The 17,113-nt window shown below is 47.4% G+C and overlaps 1 protein-coding gene across 1 annotated transcript in view; it reads left to right on the top strand.

Annotated features, from left to right (window-relative positions):
• The first annotated feature begins 15,121 nt into the window (after window positions 1–15,121).
• Window positions 15,122–17,113, top strand: part of GSK3B (glycogen synthase kinase 3 beta) — a 135,951-nt gene continuing 133,959 nt past the window's right edge. The window contains exon 1 of the mRNA XM_065742125.1: window positions 15,122–16,459. Within this exon, the coding sequence (XP_065598197.1) occupies window positions 16,372–16,459 (88 nt within the window). The 5' untranslated portion in view covers window positions 15,122–16,371. The remainder of the gene's footprint in view (window positions 16,460–17,113) is intronic.

Genomic DNA, 17,113 nt, shown 5'->3' with positions numbered 1-17,113 from the left:
ACCCTGTCTCCCCATTAGCTGATTCGAAACACCTTAATGAGGGCTTTGCCCAGGACCCAAGGTTTCTGAGCTGCTGTAGTAGCAGGGATGCACGTTCTGGTGGAAAGGCAGATTGTGAGAGCTCTGGCAGCAGAACTGCAGTGCCCTGTCATGTATTTTGTTGATGGTGTCTACAGAGGAGTGCTCAGTGAGAGCCATCTCACACGTCAGGGTTTGTACCATCAGTGTCCCACACAAGCAGTGATGTCCTCTGAATGTTTCTAGCCTCCTGAGCTATGTCTCCAAGTCATTCTTTCCATGACTCCAGCTGCTGTCTCCAAACTATACAAGGCTTGTAGGAGGAGATAACAAGGCTGTCTCAGCCAGTGTGTGCACAGTGCGACAGGAAATCTTGCACAGGTGACCCACAAAGGACCTTTTCCCAGTCTGCAGAGAGAAAAAAAGAGTGCTGCTAACCATGGGAATATGGGGATCAGCAGCTGATGACCCTGCATCTCTAGATGGAGTGGGCTTCAGATTTTGAGAAGGTGAGGGAGCACCCACATCCATATGGAGACCTCCATGGGTCTGAAAGAAGCTGCAGAAGAGTTGTCCAGCAGCCACATGGGCTGCAATGAAGCTTTCTCCTCCTGACCACTGTTTGTTTCCTGAGCCCAGACACCAGATCAGTCTCTTACCTTACCCCACTCCTCTCATATGCCTCCTTTTTGGCCTCTACCTCTATGTACTCCTCCAACTGCAGTTGCTGACCTTACTCAAACGTCTGCTCTTAAAGCCAAGGGCAGCTAAGCTGTAGATGTCCGTATGTGAGGTGTCAAACCTTTGGGTTTATCAACAGCATCCTGACCACAGCCTTGTGCTGAAGAAAGTGATCCCATACTCAAGGGACAGAAAAGAACACCATACAAAATCAGTGGGTCCTGCTTGGTAGGAGAAATGTGTCTGCTTCAGCAGTGGATGTTAAATACATTTCTGCTTCATTATATGACCATGCACTGTGGAAACGATCCCCCATGCACATGGTGCAGCAGACATGCACACACAGCTCAAAGCACTGAGTTTCCTTTGTGTGTTAGAAGTTACGGATTGAAGGACTTGGGGCACACTCACTTCCAGGCACACACCTCTCCAGTGAGGTTTTTTGCTTTCATATCCACACCACCAGCTCACTCTGTGCAGCTGAGCTGAGCAGGTTTTCCTCTGGCTCAGGCACCTGCAGACTTCTGCTTTTTGCTGTCAGAGCGCAACCATTTACGTAAGGATATCTTTTTCTCTTTTTTTTTTTTTTTTTGTTGTCCTACAGCTTCTTGAAGACAGGATGGGCACAAGGGACTTTGTTCTGCCAGGCAGCTATATAAAGCACTCAGTGATTCAGCATTTACTGGGCCTTGCACAGATTCCTCTGTTATCATATCAACAGGAATGCGGGGCTAGGAGGGATCTCCAAGTCACTGCCATGTTCCCTTGCAGTGACAAGCACTGAGTCATGAAGTCCCTCTTTTTAATTTATCACAGTCCATCTCAGAAGTCACTAGGAGTTTTCTTGGCAGGTTATTCCATAGCCTCAGTCTGACACTGAGGAAACTTGTTTCTGATTTCCAGCCCACATTTTTTTTTCCGAGCCTATTTTTATCTGTTTGTTTTCATGCCAGCGCTGTCTTCTTGTTAATAGCTTTTCTTCCTTCTTTAACCTACTCTTATATGCTGATAGAGAGTGAGGCTTTGCTTCCCAGAATCACTTGTCTACTCAGACAATAGATCTTCTATTTCTAGTTCCTTCCGGCAGCCCATGGCTGCTGCTCTTCCTCTAAAGAGCTTGTCAAGTGCAAGAATGGGACTGCACTCACCTTTGAGAAAGCAGGCAAGAAGGAATACTCATCAGTAGTTAGGGCAGCAGAAAGGCATGCCAGAAGCAGGCAGCGTTTCTGGGGGTCAGCAAAAACTTTAACTATTTCTCTGAAATCTTGCAATGGACCAGGGGGTCCTGGTACCCATCAAGCACTAGGTTTAGCAACAGTAATGTGCTTGCAGAGGGAGGCCTGTTCATCACTCATGTGCTGATGTTTCCTTCCAGCACACCTCCTGCAAGTACCAGGAGATGTGCCTGTGCCTGATCCTGAAGAGCCTTTGCTCATTGGAGCTTCCCATGGCTTAGGACACCCATAGGGTCAGATCCTTGATACTTCTCAAGGAGCCACAGGAAGGGAAAACAAAGACATACCTTGCACAGTGTCCTGATGACATGACACTGGTGACATAAGAATGATTTGGTTTGCCCAAAGAAGTTGTCAAGTTGCCCAGATAAGCTATGGATGCCCCATGCCTGGAGACATTCAAGGTCTGTTTGGATGGGTCCCTGGGAAGCCTGATCTAGTGAGTGGCAGCCCTGCCCTCCACGGTGGGTTGGAACTGGATGGGCTTCAATGTCCCTTCCACCCCAAGCCTTGATTCTGTGAATGGCATTTCCATTTTTATTGGACACAGTGAATACAACCAGTAAGACACCCTCCCACAGATGTGTGCTGCTTTCCAGGCAGTTTCACCTTGTATCTAGCTCAAATGATCAGGGCAATATTTCAAACCAAAAACAACACCAGGAATATTGTTAGCTGATGCAATCACATCTTGCATTTACAGCACAGCTTGGCAGGTCCATGAGCAGAGGGATATATAAGTGGTTACAACAAATTCAAGTTCTTATTTGAAAGCAGCTGTGTTTTTTCTTAAAACTGTTCCCAAATACAGGTGCTGGATAAAGACTATTCCTGTTACAGGTGAATCTTTCATTTGATGGTGGATTATGCTTTTACAAGTGTCAGCTTATTTTCTCACTATTACAGTATTTTTCATACAAGTTACAGAAACACATTTTTGTGTTTCCTGACTCATTCTTTGTGACCCCCTGACGGAGAGGTCTCATTTGGCTGTCATTCAAGGCCACCTCCCTGAGATACATTCAGGCTTCCTTAATATGCATTTACAAAATGCATTTGAGTGCTTCCCAAGGAGGGCCAGAGAGGCAGGTCAACCCTTCAAAGAACAGGAAAATGAGAGCCAATACTCCCAGCCCTTGTGGCTTTCTTAGCCAGCAAGGCTTGGAATCCCAACATCCTCTGGAAAACGTGGTTGAGACAAGGGAAGAGAGGAAGGAGATCAGGCAACGGGCTGGGGTACACATGGTGAAGATTGATGTCGCTGTTGAGTAATCAGTATTTGCTGTATTTGGATGATTTGTTCAAACAGCTGGTTTTAGTGAATCAGATCATAGTTTTGTGCATGCTCTTGCATATATTTGTGTCCTCCCACAAAGAGGAAACATCCCAATTTCCCAGAATTACCCCACCAGGAATTAACTGGAATTCGACAATCGCGAATTAGAAAGAGCCAAGAATTCTTCTCTCCATCAGAAATTCAGGCATCAGCTAAAATAAGCATGAGGTTTCTACTACCACGTGGAGGTATTTCTAGATAATGACAACTTTAGAAGAAACCCCACAAGCGAGGAAAGTCCACTAAAGTGCTAAAAAAACAGGTGTCCTGCTGTGCAATCAGAAGCTGGGCTGTGGGGGGCACTGTCCTACCAGAAGGGGCGATGCCTCTAAGCCAGGCCTAGCAGGAGCCTATTTGCTTTGCAGAACTAGTCTGTTCCCCTCCAGGTCCTGGCAGCCATCAGTCCTGCAGCAGCAGGAGGAGATAAGGTCAGCTTTGCACTGACTGTCCACCTTACAGGGCCGCTGGAAAGCTAGGGACAGCATCGTTTAAAAAATCATTCATTGAATTTCCACTCGGGTGTCAAGATCTGTGTTGGTGAAAGCTGAGTGACTGAGTGTTCGTCTTTCCTTTTACAGGATTGTTATAAAATAATTTCCCTCTGTGACCAGTTTAGGCTGCTCTAATGCACAGTCAGAAATGAGGCATTGACATTTAAAGATCTTCCTGCCCTTAGGGTGACAGATGAAAGAACAGGTCACAGCTTTGTTCTGCTGCAACGTGTCTGGAAGTGTTCGGAGGCGTGCTTTCATTACAGCAAAATTTCCACTGCCTCATTGGTTTTTTTTTTGCAAGTTTGCAACCTACCTGTAGAGTATAAAGGAAATGCTGGGATGACCAAAACAGCTATGAGACATGGATTTGCTCGTATCATTTAGGCAGCAAGAGCTGTCTCTTGGCAGCTGTGTCTGTTGAACAGAGTACAGTGGCTTACGCCTGTAACATAAACCTGGTGGCATTTCTCAGCAGCTCAGCAGGCGTTGCCCAAGCCCAGGATAACATCAATTAAGTTAATAAGCCAGAATATCATTTTTACAAAATAAAGTCATCTGTTAAAGAGCTCTTTAAGTCCAAGGACAGTGCTCAGATCATTTCGAACATACTGCTGTTTTATCTCTGCCTTTGACTTTTGTCCCCAGTTTAATACCACTGTTTTTATGACTGTGCAATAACCAACGGAATCAATTAATTTAGCTGTTCCAGATGACGAAGAATTTGTTCTGCAGCAAAAAGGTCTTCAGTGAAGACTAAAATGTTAGAGACCCATAGCATGCAGCAATTAACAATTTTTTTTATAATGGGAGAGAATACAAAGGAGAAAAGCAAGAGTGAAAGAAGACGAAATACTTATTACTTCATTATCCAGCAGTTAACATCCCAATGCATATTAAGGCTGCATTTTCCATACAAATATCTTGGATTCACTTGCCTATCATTCCTAAAAATCTAAGCATTATACCAAAATTTTCATGCTGAGTGTTCTGGAAGAATGAAAGTGAACATGATTGAGGATGCTTCCAAGCATTTTCCACCATTTCCAGCACATCTGCCAGGTGTTTTTATTATTATTATTATTATTATTATTATTATCTTAATTTTTTGTTTGAGACACTTCATCTCCCTCACACCGCACAAACTGGAAGTGTATTTTTATGGCTTTTGACATTTTTATGGGTCGTAGGATTCAGTAGACAAAAACACATCTCCAAATCATCCCTTGAAAGCCCTTTCAGAGCATGCTCCATCCCCTGCAGCTGCCAGGCTTTTCTGCAGGTGGTGGCCAAGCATGCTCCACCTGCAAGTCATTGCAACAAGTTATGGAATGGGACACTGAGCTGGCAGGGAAGCAGTGGTTTTTTGTTTTTGTTTTTTTTTCATGTGTGCTGACCCCCATGCTGGTGTTGAAGCAAGATGGAAAAAGAAGCAGACTTGAAAGCCAGTCGTGAAGAGGTAAATCTGATTGAAGAATGTGTTGTATCTTGGGCTGGAATAGCTAGAGAAGGAGGAAAAATGGAGAGCTTCATTTTCTGAGAGAGGATAGAATGGATCAAGCTGCTAAGGACTCAGAGTCTAGGAGCTGCTGGTAAAAAGGTAAGGCACTGCTTGTTTTCAGGGGTCTGGAAAAAATGGGAAATGAGAGAAACATGGAGGGAAAATTTTCCTGGTGGCGCATGTTGCCCTCTACAGTCTGGGAGGGAACTCAGGCATCCCTAGTCTCTCATCTCATCTGCTGCCAGCACATGGGTTTGACTCCAAGGCTTTCCAGCAGCACAGTGACCTCTGCTTACAGCCACCCTTACCTTGGATGGTTGCAGGGGGCACAATTGCCTCTGACAGTCCCTGGAAGGTGTTCCTGTGGTTGATCTAACTTTTACAAGCTTTGGAGGGACCTTGTGGATGTGCACATCGTAGTATTCTTGCTAGGTCAAGTTTGCTTTAAAACAAGCCATCCAGGATCCTAAAAAACAGCATACCATAATCTGTGCCAAAAAGTCTCTGAAATCAAGAACTCAGAAGCTAAGGGAGCCTGGAATTTAAACAACTTGTGCAAACTTAATTTGGCTTTCTACAGGATGTATGATTTTGTGGAAAACAGCCCTGGAAGGGACCTGAAGGAGCCAGCTGGGGATTCCAGCCCATCTCTTTGCCCTGAGGCAGGGCCAATTATTCCTGGACCATTCTTGACAAATGTTTCTTTAATCTTCTCTTTTGAGGCAGACTTTAATGACATGATCGCATACTTTTTCTTAATGGGATCCTGCCTCAGTGCATAAAATAAACCAGGACCATGCTGTGAAGGAGACTGGGAGCTGAGCAGGAGAAAGGACTTGTTTGTGGTTCGGCTTGCTCACTGCTGCCCTGGAGAACTGCCTTTGCTTCTGAGTTCCGGGGTGGCCATATAAATCAGACTTTTCACAGTCAGTCATTAATTGCATTTTCTCTATTTTCTGTGTGTTCAGCTTGAAAATACTGCCTCTGACTTAACTGCCCCTGTTTGGTGCCACATCTTGATACAGACTTAGTGCTTTACTGCTTCCACTACACAGCTAGCCAGCCCGTATTGCATTGGTTGTCATAGTCTGGGAAACCCAACTGAAATTCTTTTGTGCAGTACTCAGCTCTGGCTGTCATAAGTCACTCATCTCCTGCTTTTCATCTGACCTTGCCCCGTGTGCTCTGCCAGCCTCCATCTGCCCACCCTTTGCTTATTCATCTGAAAGTATGTGTATCAAATCTCAGCCTTGAGTGATGATCCCCAAACCTTGTAATTTAAGAACAGTTCTTCTGTCTGTTTTATTAAGTTCAAGATTCCTTGTAATCACCTCATCCTCAGAGCCATATGTACTCTGTAAAGCTAATAATATCAGTAATACCTGTAATTACCTCAAGGAAAAATAAGAGTTTAACAAAATGCATAAAAATCAACACCATATAGGGCCTACTTCCTTGAATAGGAGTGCTGCTGGATGTTCACGGGGACCTCAACTCAAGGTCTCCTTCTGCAGAGCTTCCTTCAAGAACTGCTGGTGCCTGGTATATATTTGGGCATGGAGTTGTTCCTCCTCAGGCACAGGACTCTTGAACTTCATAGGTTGCTCTCTGCTCAATATCCCAGCCTGCTGAGCTCCTTCTGAATGGCAGCCTGCACCTCCTCCCAGCTTTGTAAAAATGTACAAAACTGTTGCAGGTGTACTCTGTCCCATCATTCAGATCTTTACTGTAACTCTTGAACAGTAAAAGACCTAATACTGACCCCTCATACACATGACTAATGATCGTCCTCCAGCTGGACTTTGTGCTACTTATGATGCCCTGGGTCTGGACATTCATACACTTTTTGACCCACCCCACTGTTCACTAATCTAACCCATACTTCACTGAGTAATGTATAGGGGTGTTAAGGGAGACAGTGTAAAAAGACCTACTAAATTTGAAGTAAATGTCATCCACAGTTCTCCAACCATCTACCAGGCCAGTCAATTCATTGTAGAAGACTGTCAGGTTGACTGAGCCTGTCTTTACCTTTGTAAATCCATGCTGGCTGCTCCCAGTCACCTTCTTTGCTCTTCATGAGTCCAGAAATGGATTCCATTAGTTGTTGCTTCATTACCTTTTCAGTAATTAAGGTGAGGCTGACCAGCCTGTTGTTCCCTGGTTCCTCCTTCTTGCCCATCCTGAAGACAGGAGTGATGTGGAGCTGCATCATCAGAGGGTCAGGTTGGGGATTATGAAAATGTTCTTCACCAGTGAATGGTAGGACCCAGGAACAGGCTCCCCAGGGCAGTGGGATTGGTCCCAAGCTGCTGGAGTTCAAGGATACCTCTCAGAGGTAGGATTTGGATTCTGGGTGGTGCTGTGTGGAGCCAGAAGTTGGATTCGCTGACCTTTTTTGGTCCTTTCCAACTCAAGATGTTCTACAATTCTGTGTCAATCCATATGCCTCCAGACCTCAGGAACCTCTCTTGATCGCCATGATCTTTCAAAGCATGGCCTCACAGTGATATCACTCAGCTTCTTCAGCACGTACAGCCCACTCCTCAGGGATCTGGGATTGCCAAAAGGCAGTGTCTCAAGTCAAAGCTTCTTCCTGGGTCACTTCACCTTGCTTTTGCCTTCAGTGCACTTCCTTTTCATTCCAGAGTTCAGTCAGGGGCTTCTTGTTCACCTACACAGGCCTCCTGCTGCTTTTGCTTGATCTTGTCAGAATGAGTCACACATGAGCTCAGAGGAGGTCATCCCGGAATATCAGATTGCTCAGGCCTTCATTTGGAGTCCACTATCTTGTTTGACTGTGATCAGGGCAAGATATTTGAGCGTGTTTTATAAATCTTACCATAATTGGAAAGTGGGTGTATAGCCATTTCTGTAGAGTTGGAAGACTGTGTTCAAACAGCAGATTTCACATCACACATAAAAAAAAAAAATACTTTTAACATTACCTCCTTCTGAGGTGAGTATTACTTAGTACTTGTCCAGATTCTACCAGCTTTTCTGTACCTGTGGTATCCTGTACCAGTGATTTCATAGCCTGGCTATAGACAGTGACTATCTTCTGTCACCTAATGGGAGGTTTCTTACCCCAGGACTCCCTTACTAGCTGTGGAGAAATGAGTCTCCTCCCCACGAACTTCGAAAGCAACCCCACTTGGGAACTTGAAACGCTCCTGGAGGCATCTTTCACCTTCCAGTGATAAGAAAAATATCCCAGCCTGTACAATTACTGCTCCATTTAAAACAATTTCCTTCTGCTGCTTTTAAAAGTTCAATCACTCCCATTAATTGTGTTGTCCTCTTGCTTCTGCACCACGAGGCGGTGGGACGGTCCCTGTGAACTCAAAATGGCATCATCAGCTAGATATGGCTTGAATCCAGTCTAATTAAAAGTAAGTAACTGTAGCACTTCCCTTAAGTCAGTTGTCCTGAAACGACTCCTTTATAGAAAGGCATTGTTAATCCCACCAGGGTTTTTCTGCTTGTAGGCTCTTTTCTCAGGGTTCTTTTGGAGTGACTGCTGCTCCAGTCACGCTAACCTTGCTTGAGCAGCCATTTCCTTTCCGTGTCCTTACGTGCTTGCTCATTGCTGCCTGTTGAGTACAGCTCTGCTCCTGCTGGTTTGCAGCCTCTCGCTGGGTCTGAGACAAGAGCTCATCCAAGTCTCGCAGAGCAGCCAGCCAACTGGGCGAGATCAGGAGATAAGCATTGCTGGCCCTTAGCAAAACAATGGCCTGTACGCTCAGTGCTACAAAATACACTAAACAAACAGAGGGGGGAAAAAAAGGTTGCTGGTAACAATCTCAGTTACAAAATGTTCAGGAGGAAATGAGATTCTGGGTTATTATTTTTTTAAGGATTGCAATTGTTTCTATTGATTTCTAAGACTTTTTGGTGTTTACATGCTGCTGGCTTCTTGTTCCAAGCCTGTTAGATCTGTTGCCTGATCATGAGCCCCTTCTTGAAGAACAGACTTTTAGACTGTGTCTAATAAGATGAAGCAAAAGCAATACAGGCTGTTTTCCTGATCAAATTAGGAGGTGTGCTCTGTTGTGAAGGGAGTAAAAGACTTTGCTGTGTCAAGCAGTCAGTGTGGAAGTAGGGGAAATGGGTATTTTTTTTAATGGCAAAAATCCAATGTTTTACAGACACAGCAGTGAGCCTCTTCTGATCTTATTCCAGAGCCTACTCTTAAGCTTTATGTTTGCAGACCCCTTCCCTTTACCCTGTGCATGTACCTGCTAAGTTTTTATGCTCAGCAACACAATTAAACTCTATGCTTTTCCAGGTGTTTTAGAGATCTGGGAGGGAACTCTCCTTTAGGAACATCTGTCCTCATTTCAGGCCCACAACAGCTGTCAACACCAGACATACAATGCAAGGCGCAGCGACAATTAGTAACTATTTGCAAGCCAAATACGAAGGAAGTAGTGTGCAATGGTCATTAGTGAGCAGCCAGGGACAGGGATCATTAAATTAATTAGACTGCTTGGCAAAAACTCAGTGAGCAAAATGGAAATACTGTTGCAGTTTCAGCCACTTCGCAATTATCTATGCATTTTCTCACGGGTTCTGCTCACTCTCCATTCTGTCACCTTTTAAAATAGAACAAAACTGAGGACAACCACCACTTTTAATGTGGGCTGCAAATCAAAAGACCTCAGAGCCCAGGAAGTACATGCAACAATATTGAGAGCTTGCTGCTATGGCTGATGTATAGAATGACCAAGTCTTCCTCATAGCCCTCTTCCACCATTTTGCTATGTGTTGTGTATCACTGTGCTGTTATATATTGCGCAAAGTACAGTGCAGAGGGACCACTCCTTATGCAGACATAGATGCATCCAACTTCCCACAGTCTGTCTTGTGGCATCAAGAGTGCCTGTAGCCCGCCAAGAGGAATTTTCTTTCTTCCACTCATGCTATTATTTTCAGCTAGGGTAAGGGCAGCTAGAACAGCAATGGCTGGGTGAACATTTCATTGCAGCTACAGATGGTAACCTCAGCCTGCAGAGAGCTCTCATAGGAAGGTCAGCACCCCAGTCACCCTGTGCCACTCACTGGAGGTCTGTGCCTGGATCCATGTGTTATCAAGCCAAGGCTTCCCACAGCCATGAGATTTTCCTAACTGGATTGCAGGCTGTCTGTAATTCTTTGTATTTGGACAGCTAGGCTGGAGGTTGGATGAGGAGGTGGGAAAACAGTGAGTGTGGGGCATGGGTGGACCCTTCTACCAATTCTGTAGTTCAGAGAGCCACCAATAAAGTGATGAGCACTGTTTTTTTAATCATAACCTTACTGAGATTAAAACAATCTTTTGCTGAGTGACCCATCTGCTCGTTGGTATCCCCTTTGCAGAAACAGACAGGACTGCTTGGAGCACTGAGAAATACAATAGAAAGCAGATGGGTGAACATCTTTGGCTGCTGGAGTGAATCTAATGTGAGAAGAGCCCAGTAATTTTCTAGATTTGAACCATTTCAAACTGCTGAGGAAACAGACATCACTCTTGATTTCAAGAGAACAAATGTCTTGAGGGCTTGTCAAAGGATTATCAGAGCAACATGGCTTTTCTGGCTCTGCGTGCTGTGTCCTTTCAGAGCTATTTAGGAATGGGGTGCGGCTGGACAAATGCTGGAACAAGGGAAGCTGTTCAGCTGAGTAACGTGTCCTGTCACACAGTGAAACCTGATGTCTCTCTCAGTGAGTAGGAGCAACCTTAAACCTCTCCAGAGCATCGGTGGAGAGGACTTCCATAGATGGGTGCATCAGCCTGCATTGTGAGTCACCAGTGTTTTCCATGTGTTGCAATGTTCCTGTGAACCTTCACTGGACAGCTTGGCTTGTTCTACTGTGCTGCAAAATTGGGAAATGGAAGCTCTCTGTGTCTCATTACATTACACTGTTCAGATTGCCTGGCTCTATTGACTCTAGTGAATCTACCTGGCATCCCAAAAGGTCTAGGTGCACCCACGCACACCCAGATCAGCAAAACATCAGCTGGTCTCTGAAGCAATTGTTGGTGATGACGTTTTGTGACAGGAAGTCATTGCAAAACGCTGGGTTCTCAGGACTGAAAGCATCTGTCCTGTTCAGAAAAATAAATGCAACCAGTACATTCTAAACAGATTCACGTGGATTTTGTTCTGGGATAAAAATCAAAACTACTCTTCAGGATTTATTGTCCAATAATTAATGCCTGAGCAGTCAAAAAAATCTATGGTTTTCTGTTAGAAAAATAGAGAAAAAGTTCAACTATAGCCATTGATTCTGCCCATGCCTATTAACCAAGAGACAAGTCATTACATTACCTCATTAATTACTATTATTTTTTTTTATAATTCACTTGTCAATATTAAGGAATTGGATGCAAAACCAGTAGATCCGTCAATATCAGTTTCATTCACTGGTGTATCAAAGTGCAAAGAAACCTTGAACGATTTCACCCTTATCAGCCAAACAGAAGTATAAAACGCTACCCTCCTGCCCTCTTACCACGGCTGATGTTGGAATGACACAGCAATAGCTGCAAGATAAGCAAACAAAAAGGCATCAGAGAACATTCTTGCTGATTAACTGAAGAGGAAGAAGAGGAGAAAAAGCAGGAATCCCCTGTGCCAGGAACATGTCTACTGGCTGCTCATGAATGCTGGAGCTGATCTATTCAGTGTATTCTTAAAGTGATTGGATTTGAATTTGATGGTGATATATGAAATGTAAGTAGTCAAATTAGACAAACAAAAAAGCTACTGAGCTTTTAAAAGCTTTGTTCTTCCCAGAAATAGTACCAATTTTCTAATTCACTGCCACCTTATGGCATTTTGGAGAGATAACACTTCACTAATTTCCATCAGATGCTTCATGTTTCCAGGCACCCTCTCTGAGAACTTGGATGTGACAGGAACGCTTTGATTTTTAAGTCATTGCAGCTGTAAAACTGCCCTTTTCATCCAGATTTGGAACAATATTAATGCCTAAGACACTGGATTATTCTTGCTTGTGAAAACCGATCATTAAAGCGTCAATTCTATTTATATTTGCGGATTCTAAAGGGAGGTCACTTCATCAGCAGAAGGGCCAAAAATAAATATGAACTTTGCAATGTTATCAAAAGAGAATCTTTCAATCTAAAAAAGCCACTAGCTCACTCATGACTTCCCCAAACGAGTTTAATTCAGTGCATTTTTGACACTGAGGATGAGAGCTTAGCAGATGCCCTTCTTTATGTGTTAATGATTTTTCTGACAGTAGCCCTAGCTGAGGAAATAATGAAAAGACTAACAGAAATGGGAGATGGTTAATAGCTTTTTGTCTCTTCAAATAAATAATAACCCTACTGTTTAAGTATACGCGTGTGGTTTCATTCTAGATGAGAAGACACTATGACTGAAATAGGGTTTAGAGAGTTCATTGCTTAACTATTACAGAGAAATATGGGCAGGCTTGCCTATAAAGCAAGTAGAACTACCAGGATATCTGTAGTGTGCATTCCCAAGTGGACAGTCAGGGTTGCTGTTCTAGAAAAGCAGGAGTATCAGTAACTGAGGGTTGGGGCTTGATGTGGACTGTTTTGGTACTGGGGGATGGGTGACTTCTTTGATAGAGCGTAAGCATGAAGCATTTTCCAGAATTAGCCTTGTTCTTTGCATGTGCCTGAAGTTGATTTTTCTATTTGTGTTACCAACTCGTAGACTCATCATAAAGAGGACATTTTTCACATTGATTCTGGCAGGGTAAATTACACACAGGCTTGATTTTTATTTACCACTATTACAAAGAGCTCCTTCTCCTCATGATGTTTTTCAGCCCATCCACTTTGTCGAGACACAAAGATTGGCTATCTCTCTTTAGTCAGTGCCACCATTTACACGGCTTGTCTAAAGAATTTCATCAGTAAATAAGAAAGTGAGATTTGCGTTGTGCTCAAAACCAAAAAAAGCTCCAATTTTAAGCTCACCTCTAAAAGATGACTGGAAGGCCTGTTGGTGCATTTCAGGTAGAGGAAGGCTGGATGCCACCTCCTTCCATGGTCTCTTTATTATGGAAGATTGCTCTTTAGAGAACTAACTTAGTATGGAGCCCTAATGATGGACAAATTCCCTCCGTGACTAATATTGTCTGGGGGAAGAAGCTCTAGTAAAATAGGCCAGAAATAAAATTCTGGATGTTGGCAGCTTCTTGAGACTGTGTCTCAGGGACATCTGATGTATAATGAGTATGGCAGGGTGCTGTGGGTTGTGGTAGTATCACATGAGAACTCCCATTTCAGATCGTCTACTCCTTCCAGTTTCCCTGCTGCATTGGAAGCTCACAATGAATCAAACTGTAAACAATCCAAAGTCCTTTGTAGTAGGTAAAATAATTCATCATCTATCAGGCAGGAAAAAAGCTTCTAGCAAATCAAGCACCTCAGGGTGAGCAGAGTGCTGAACAGGGCTGTGTGGAGAGGCTAAGCTGGTTTTCTGCTTTGGAACAAAGCTGTTATAAAGGATAAATTTTAGCTGCCATTGGCCAGATCTTTGTTTTCTCACATAGCAATGTCATTTAGAATGCAACTGGGGGGGGGGAGGTGAAGGAATAATCTGGCAGAATTTTGGTACTTTGAAAAGAAAGGAGCAGTCTGTTTAGACTCTAACACTGTCAAAAAGTGATGCTGCAAGTCCAAGATATTTTGTTTGGCAAGAACGTGCTTTTTAAAACCAGTATAAGCAAATGGGACTCGTTTTTTTTTGCTGAGGGCTGACGAGTGATTTCACTGAGGTCACAGGAGAGCACCACTCCAGCTCCTGCCCTGCCCCAGCTGCTGCCCTGAAGGAAGGACAGGCTCCTCTGGAGGTCACAGCAGTGGCTGGACATAGGCCAGCACTAAGCAAAACCCTCTCGTGGTGGCACCAAGACATGGATTCGAGGCCGTTTTAGTGGCTCTAATATAAAATGGATTTCCTACTATTTGCTGGCAGCGGCTGAGCTGAGAGAACTTTGTACTCATCTTCTTCCTCTTCCTCTCAACCGGCTTTTCTGCAGGTGCGTCCTTTCTGTCCATAACCTCAAGGTGATTTCAAGCATTGCAAACGCAGTGATGAACTGCTTTTTTAAGAAGCAATTCTATTCTGCGCACAGGGATTTTTGCAGCCAAACGTCCCCACGACTTAAAGCCATTAACACCCAGTGCGACGGGGTTTAAAGCCTTCCATTTTACGGCTTAATAGAACCACGAGGGAAAGCTTTGTGCTTCCACACGGAGGAGGATCACGTATCCCCCGGCGGTTTACGAGCACGATATTATCTTGCAGCATTCTCAAGGCCATGCTTTTGCGCACCTTACGCGGACCCTCCCTCAATCCTCGCTCAACTGCGCGGGCAGGGTGAGAACCACCCCGCCCCGCCGGACCGAGCATGCCCACTCTCTTCGCAACCCCGCCCTGCGCAGCCGGTGAGGTCAGAGAGGTGAGCGGGGCGGTGCCCGCCACGGCCATGCCCCAATGGGAGCGGGCGCTGCCGCCGGCCCGGCCTGGGGATTGGTCGAAAGCTGGCAGCTGGTCGCCGTCTTCGGGCCGCCTCATCGCCGTCAACCAATCGGAGCTCTCCGTCGCGCGAGCCAATCGCAGCTCGCTCCCGCTCTCCGCCTCGGGCTGCAGCTTGAAACCGTCCCAGGGCTGTGTAATCGAGACAGCGCGCCCCGCGATTGGCTCTCCCGCTTCGGCTCCCTTCGGGTTGGCCCGGTAATAACCGGAAGAGAAGCCTTCTTCCTATTGGCCGCCCGACCGCGCTGCTAGGGCGGTGGCAGCGCTTTCCGATTGGCCCTCCGCCTCGCGTCGGGGAGATTCGGCTGCGCCCGTAAGGGCTTGACGATTGGTTACGACCCGTCACGGGCATTTCCGTAGCGACCTCAGGATTGGTCCCGACGAGGCTCGGCTGTTTCCGTGAGGGCCTCGGGCTGGGGGCTAGCGAGTGCGTCGGGCGCTTCGGCTGGCTATTCACAGAAGGTGCTTAGGGCCGTTCCGCAGCGTAGGGCGGCGACCGGTATAGGCGGCTGCGCGGCTTTGGCGCACACAGAGAGCGCAGCAGCGGGAGCCCGGCAAGCAGCGTAGGCAGCAGCGGGGACAAAGGGACCGATCAAAAGAAACGGGGAGGGGAGCCCGGCGGCAGGCAGCCGGTGCCAGGAGGGAGCGGCAGGAGGCTTCAGCCGGGCGGACGGCTCCCATGCGGTTCGGACGCCCGGGGAAGCAGCAGCAGTGAGAGCCGCCGGCGCTCTGAAGCCGGTTGAGGAGGAGCCGGGAGCCGCCGCCGCCGCCATGGCCCGCACCGCCGCCACCGGCCACCACCCGCACTGCAGCCTGTCCAGCCTGAGCCGTCGCCAGCTGCCCCTGCGGGCGCAATGAGGAGCCGCGCCGGAGCCGCCGCCTCAGCGCCGCACTGAGAGGCTTCAGCCAGCGAGGGAGCGAGGCCGCCCGTGCCGCTTCACCCCACTCCTCCCGCCGCGGATCCCGCCGCCACTGCCGGATCCCCTTGCGTTCGGCCGCATCGCCTCCCGTCGGCGGATTCAGGAGCTCCGAGATCCTTCCGCCGGGGGAAAAGTAGTCCCGCCGCCTCCCTCAAGAGGCGAGGGGGCAAGGAGAGGGCGAGAAAAAAAATAAAAAGGAAGAAAAAAAGGAAAAAAAAAGACAAAAAGGGTAAAAAAAGAAAGGGAGGAGGAGAAGGAGAAGAGAGAAGCAGGATCGGAGGAGCCGGGCCGCGAGCCTCCGCCCCATGTGACTGCGCTGAGGGTGGGGGCAGCGAGGCCTAGCACACCCCCGCTGCTCGCGGCCGGCCCGGGGGGCTGCTGCTGGGCGGAGGCGGCTCTCGGACACAGCGGCGCGACGCGGGGATGGCTCTGTGAGCTCCGGGCGGCTAGAAGGAGCGCGGCCACAGAAGAAAGGAGACGCGAGCAAGGCCGGTGGGGAGAGCGCGAGGGGACGGGGCTTCCCCGAGGGGGAAGGGGCCGGCGGTTCATGTGGCACAGCTCGCCCTTCGCCTCCCGTTGAGCCCGCAACCGACAGCCCCGCAACCAGCCCCGAGGAGAGCGGAGGAGGCGGACAGCCCGTCGGGACGCAGCCGGAGCCGGAGACCATGTCCGGGCGGCCCAGGACCACCTCCTTCGCGGAGACCTGCAAGCCGGTGCAGCAACCGTCGGCCTTCGGCAGCATGAAAGTCAGCCGTGAGTATCGGGCCGTTCCTCGCCGCCTGCCTCGCGTTCATCTTGGGTGGGCCGCGGGCTCGGCCGGGCCTCCAGGATACAAAAAGGCCGCTCCCGGCCCTGCCCTCGGTCCCTGATGGCTGTGCCGCTTCGCCTTCGTGGGGTCTCCTCGCGCCCCGTTTCTGCTTTTTGCCTTGGGGAGCGGGGGATGAATGACGGGCACGCGGGTACGGCCTTGACGTTCGTCCTCGTCAAGTGTTTTCTGCCCTCTGAAGGAGGGAGAGGTGGGGACAGGTCTCTGTGTTGGGTGTGGGCACCCGGTAACCCGGCCTGTGAGAAGGGGCAAAAACGGTTGGGGAGAAAGGAAGAGGGAAGAGGGGGTTGGGGGGATTACAAAGGCTCTGTCTGAGGGGGGCTACAGAGCGTGTTGGATAGACTGCCAACGATCCCCGATGGAGGGAATGAGAATCCTCATTGTGGCGTGTGAGTGGTTGTTTCGAGCCGAGGATGCCTTTTCCAGGTTTTCTCGACGGGAATATTTTTAAGAATGAGGCTTTTGCTTTATTCTTCACGGGCAATGCTGCAACTGAGCAGTGCTCGATGCATGCCCATCCTTCGCATCGCGGCTGGTGGGCTCGGCCATGCTGTGTGAATGGAGAATGGGCATTGCTTCTC

Source organism: Cyrtonyx montezumae, unplaced genomic scaffold (assembly GCF_038088225.1).
Source record: "Cyrtonyx montezumae isolate F1298 unplaced genomic scaffold, pur_monq_1.0 scaffold_3, whole genome shotgun sequence".
In the NCBI taxonomy this organism is placed as follows: Eukaryota; Metazoa; Chordata; class Aves; order Galliformes; family Odontophoridae; genus Cyrtonyx; species Cyrtonyx montezumae.
Note: the sequence above shows the minus strand (reverse complement) of the source record. Positions and strands in the feature narration are given on the sequence as shown.